The 6,093-nt window shown below is 37.3% G+C and overlaps 1 protein-coding gene across 1 annotated transcript; it reads right to left on the bottom strand.

Annotated features, from left to right (window-relative positions):
- Positions 1-740: 740 nt before the first annotated feature.
- LOC309688138 (extracellular calcium-sensing receptor-like) lies at positions 741-4,517 on the bottom strand (the record flags this gene model as incomplete). Its single annotated transcript, XM_082503612.1, has 7 exons — positions 741-1,645; positions 2,349-2,472; positions 2,571-2,792; positions 2,923-3,128; positions 3,458-3,753; positions 3,873-4,162; positions 4,257-4,517. The coding sequence occupies 7 exons, from the start codon at positions 4,515-4,517 to the stop codon at positions 741-743; spliced, it is 2,304 nt and encodes a 767-aa protein (XP_082359738.1).
- Between the last annotated feature and the right edge of the window lie 1,576 nt (positions 4,518-6,093).

The raw sequence follows: 6,093 nt of genomic DNA, 5'->3' as shown, positions 1-6,093 counted from the left end.
GCAGGTCTACCACTAGCGCCCTGTGCATTTCATACGTGTACTCTGGCAGGTTCACCCGGAGTACATGTAATAAATGTGAAAAGGTCTGGAGAAACTGTGGAGAATGTTGTATGACTGTGAAATTGCTCACCATGACTGGTTTGGTGATGGGTCAATGATAATCTGGGAAGACATATTATAATTTTACACTTTACTTTATGCACACCAAAAAATATCATTTTTCTTCAGGCTAAGACAGTAAACATGAATTTAATTAAACTGATTACAGTAAAGTCTAGTCTTAAGTCACGAAAAAACATGCCTTGAAATCACATCCCTGGATGGCCTAAAATTGGCAATCTTTAAATATAATTTAGAAAAAAACAAAACAGTGTTAATTTTTTGGGCTATTTATACTATTCATACTATGACCGAATTTACTCAGTTCACATTAAAATTATATTTGCACTTGGTGGCTTGGTGACTGATACAAATTCAAATGCTAAAAGAAATCAAAATGTTACAAGAAATTGTATCAGACCATTGAGAAATAACTCAGAACAACACACTGTTTCAATGTGACTTTACATTTATTCACACAATTAACTTTCAATTATATATGTTCATACACTAAATAAATAAATGCAGAAAAAATTATGGCATATGAATATGAACTTATTTAAGAAAAAAGTAGTAAATATTTCATTTAACTACAGAATGAAGAACGATTGGAAAATTAACATTTTGAGATTATTAATATATTATGACTGATTTTTGTTCATTAAATATTTCTTAGTGTTCTTTGCAGGCTTAAACAATATGATAAAACACTTTGGAGCAAATATAAATATTATTAGCCCAAAGCTGGAGGCCAGAATGGCAAAAATCTCCACAACCACTGTAAATTTCCCAGGAGAGCTGACATATGCTGGGATAAAGGTGATCCACACTGCACAGAATATCAGCATGCTGAAAGTGATAAGCTTGGCTTCATTGAAATTATCAGGTAATTTGCGAGCTAAGACAGCTAAAATGAAGCAAAAGGAAGCAAGCAGACCTATGTAACCGAGCACAGCCCAGAAGCCAACAGCAGAGCCTAATGCACATTCCAGGATGATTTTCTCCTTGTATGTGGTGAGATTTTTAATTGGGAATGGAGGGCTCACTACCAACCATACAGTACATATTAAAACTTGAATAAAGGTGAAAGACACAACAGTCATTCTTTGCTGTGGAGGACCAAACCATTTCATGACATTGCTACCTGGAAGTGTCGCTTTAAAAGCCATTAAAACCACTATAGTTTTCCCAAGTACACAGGAGATACAGAGTACAAAGGTTATGCCAAACGCAGTGTGACGCAGCATGCAGGACCACTCTGATGGTGCTCCAATGAAAGTTAATGAACATAAGAAACACAGAGTCAGTGAGATGAGCAGCAGAAAGCTCAGCTCAGAATTGTTGGCTCGGACAATTGGAGTTTTCCTGTGATAAAAGAATACAGCCCCAATTATGATGGCCAGACAAGCACCAAGAACTGAAAATGTAGCCAGGATGATCCCTAGGATGTCTTGAAATGAAAGAAACTCTACAGGCTTAGGGATACAGGTGTCTCTCTTTGCATTAGGCCAGAACTCTTTGTGGCAGGGTAAACAGTCAGCTGAATCTGAATAAGAGAGAAAAAAACCCCAATAAGTGTCAAGTAACAGCTGTGTGCAGGCAGGAAAAGGACCCAAAGTGCAGACTCCTCGACAGGCAAAAGTATACTTCAAAACTCAGCTTTATTGCTGGATGGCAAAACGTAACAAAACCCGAAAATACAAAATAAACTTTCACAGGCATGCATAAAGACAGAACACACAGCATAAATGGGGGTAGATCACAACACAGACATAGAGAAACACAGGGCTTAAATACAGAGGGGGAGCAATCAGGGAATGGGTAACAGTAGGGAAACACAGCTGGGGCAAATCAGGCCTAACGAGACAAGGGGACGCAAAACCAGATACATTAACATCAGACATGGACCTTCAAAATAAAACAGGAAACATAACACAGACTGAACTAAAGACACAGACTCACATGCAGGCACTGCAACAGAGGGAACAAAGACATGGGACCAGGGCAGACAGACACTGACTGGACACAGGATATAGCAACTAAGGATTACACAGAGACATAAACCATAAGACATAACTCTAACGAAGAAACCAAAGAATAGAAATGATAAATGATATATAAACTCAAAACCCTGGGTCAACGACCCAGGCATCCTAACAATAAGAGGCTACTAGGAATTAAATCATTGTAAATTGTATTTTTTCCAGTATAAAATGATTTTAAATGCATGGAGAAACATTTGATTTTACCTGTTATATTACTGATCTCTCCCTCAGGACATGCTATACAGTCATAGCAGCAGAGAGGTTTTCCTTTTTGCAGCATTTTACGAGTTCCTGGAGGACAACTGTTAGTACAGACTGACACTGGCACCTGTCAAGACAAGGTAGCATAACAGATATAAATATTACAGATATAAAGTAGCAGCAACTTGTTCACCAGAGTTTAATAAGTCAGATTCTCATCATTACTTTTCTGCTATCCTCCATCCAGGTTATGTTTCTGTTAATCTTAAACTCGTGGCCCACTCGTAGTGAGGCATCATACAGCCCTACAGTTACTATCTCAATGATGCCACTCCCACTTTTCTGCCAGTTAACCAAGTCATAAATAGCCACAGGATCCCCATTAGCATTAAATGACACATCATATCCATTTTGGGAAAAATTTACTTTCTTCAGCTCAGTTAAAACCTGTAAAGACAGTAAGAGAGAGAAAGAAGAACATGGGACATTGCAATAATACACATTGATAGTTCTTTTTATCTAAGTTATATTAGGAGTTATGAAAGACATTGGCATTAACATGTTCAGTTCTGCTTACCCGATTGGACTGTAACTTGATTAGTTTGTCACATTTTGCTATGGCATTTGTTTTTTGACACACTGCATTATGGATGGCATGTGCTATTGCATACACAGCCTTATACACCATGTTAGCAATTCTGAGCTGAGATGTGTCAGTGTACTCGCTTTGGAGATTCTGTATGTCTTCATTTCCATCACACATTTTCTTCTCTATGGCAGGAGCTATAATTACAAAAACACAGATAATAGTGTTTTCGAGCCTGTAAGTAAAACTAGATTACAGGCCTGTTACATAGATATTAGAAAATTATTTTAGTAGAATGACTTACATTTGTAAATGGATAAAATTATATTGATATACAAGAAAAATTAAACTAAACCACTGGAACTTGACCTGAAAAGTCATTATATCAAGGGAGAATATATGCAGACATATGCCTGCGTTCACTTCATATTTGACCATTACCATTAGTGGAAAAAACATGAGCAGCAGTAGCTGTTGTAACACTACAATTTTGGGAAAATGATTTAAAAGCAAATGAAACTGTTACTTTTTTTCAGACTGCAGTTGAATGCATCCTCCCAGAACTCAGTAAACACTGGCGAGGCAGACACTTGAGTGGGAGACAGATTTAACAGGAAGTCTCTGAGACCTGGGATTGCAGACTTCGGAATACCAAATCCAATGGCCCCAGCACAGAAACTGTACTGTGTTAATTCTGTGCTTGTTACCCATGATTCACTGCCTATCCACTGGCGAGGTGGGGAAGGGTCACGTGATAGCTCCTCCAACAGGATCTTCATGTCTCCAAAAGATGCAAATGCCACAACAACTACAGCTGTAGACCTGGAGAGACAATGTAGTGCATTAGGAAAATGTTTTTTAAATGTCTTCACATGATCAAACATTTATTTTAAAGGTAATTACACAAGTCAATGCACAATAATTATCTTTGATAAAGAAACCTGCGGATAACATCTGCTACTCTCTGAAATCTGCTCTGTGGGTTTGTCCGATAGAAAGATACAGAGTACTCCACACAGATCCCCTCTTTCTGTGCTGCTTGGAGAAAAGAAGCCATGCCATTATTGCCATAATCTGAATCTGACCGGACAGCACCTATCCAAGTCCAGCCAAAGTGTTTCACCAGTTTGGCTAGTGCTTCAGCTTGAAACTGGTCACTGGGAATTGTTCTGAAAAAACTTGGGTACTGCTGCTTGTCAGATAAGCATGCACATGTGGCAAAGTGGCTCACCTAAATCACAAAAAATAAAATAGAATAACTCTGAAACAGCTGCACAAACGCGAACAGTCAACAAATACGTTTTCTAGAAAGGCAAAATATTTACCTGAGCAATGTTAAAAGCACTAACAAGTTGTGACATGGTAATAGATGGCGTAGACCCAGAGTCACCAACAACAGCCATCACCACACCAGACTGAGAGCAGTTTTTACCAGTGTTAAACTGAGCCTCCAATCTATTTAAAAACTGAAATGCCACATGCACTGCCACAGGTACTGATGCACATGAATCATAGATCCGATAACCAAGCTCAATTCCAGGCAGCAGGTCTGTGCTGTTGTTAATCTCTTCTATGGCAAAGACCATCGAACTTGTGGATTGCAGCTCAACAGTGTCAATGCTGTAAACAATCATGTCATTTTAAAATTTTGACTGTCAATTCAGGTAAAGATATTATACGTGATAAATTCAGCTCAGCGGCAATAATGTTGCAAACAGCTAGTTTAGGTACATCAAATCACTGCCTGACCAGAAATCAATATAAAATTATAGATAACAATTTACTGTTAAATATTTATAATATAAGTAAAAAATCAGTTCTGAAAACACAAAAACACTATTTTAAAAATCTAAATGACTTACTATTGTTAGAAGAATTATATTATAAATACTTATATACCATGAATCATCATACATGTGAAAAAATTTTTAATTTTACATAGTCCAACGTGTTTGTAGCACCCTCTTCTTCCACTTACTAACCTTCCTTTGCATTTCACAGGTGCAGGCATGTTGGTATACTTATTATAAGCTGTTTGCGTGTAAGAGTGAAGGGAGAAAGTGCCGCCAATAATGAAGTCCCCATCCTTTGAGAATGCAGGTGGACGTGTGCTACCCTGCAGCTTGCAATTCACAGATGATTCCACAGTACCAACCTTGGCGCCTGTAAGCATAGCCCTTTGACTCAGATCATCTAGGCACACAGCCAAGGCTGTGTTCAGGTGAAACAAACACACAGCCAATACCAGACAAATTATAAGATCATCCATCCCGCATTGATGTCAGTTGTGTGTATACGGGTGGAAATGCTTTTTTACTGGATTATATAGCTCTTCAGACAAGATTTTTTTTAATGATCACTAGGACATCCCCTTTCTTGGTCATCTTTGAGTAAGTCTTTGTTTTGTATGAAATGTGTGCATAGCCTTACTATTACTATTGTTTTAATCTATCTGTTCTCCTCTTATAAACTACTTCAGGAAGCACTGTGCACTATTCAATAGTGATGTAATAATGTGGACATACAGAGGTAATACACATTGTACCATTAATTACACACCAAGGTATTACTCAAATGACTTGTTATGAACACTTTTTTGTTTGTTTTTGCTTTTAAGATAAGTAATATTAAATTGAAATTTATATGATTTGTATTTATATAAAAAATGATACATTATACAATCAATCATATCCCTCAAGATATTCGGCAGGCAGGCTCTGTGGAGGTTTTTAAAACTAAGTTGAAGACACATTTGTTCACCTTATCCTATATGTCTTAATTCTATGGCTTTTAGTTTTTAAATTTTTATTGTTTTTAACTTGTATTGTGTCTCTTACCTGTATTGCTATGTATTGCTTTTATTTTATTTATCCCTTTAGTTGTACAGCAATTTGAAAGCGCTTTATAGATAAAGTTATTATTATTGTTATTATTATTATTATTTATGCAATTACGTAAAAACTAGATACCTCTGAGGTGAAAATGACTTTCCCTTGGAGTTAACAGCAGGTGGAGCAGTCAGATCACAGAAGTGAAGTCATCTTCCACAAATGACACACACTCCAAGATTGGATACCAAGACATGTTGAATACCAGAGCAGCTGACCTGAGACAGAAGATTATGGCTAAGCTGGAAACCTGGCCCCTCTTTGGCCAGTTACT

Source organism: Aulonocara stuartgranti (genome assembly GCF_965226115.1).
Source record: "Aulonocara stuartgranti genome assembly, chromosome: 14".
NCBI classification, from domain to species: Eukaryota; Metazoa; Chordata; class Actinopteri; order Cichliformes; family Cichlidae; genus Aulonocara; species Aulonocara stuartgranti.
This window is presented reverse-complemented; position numbering and strand designations above follow the sequence as displayed.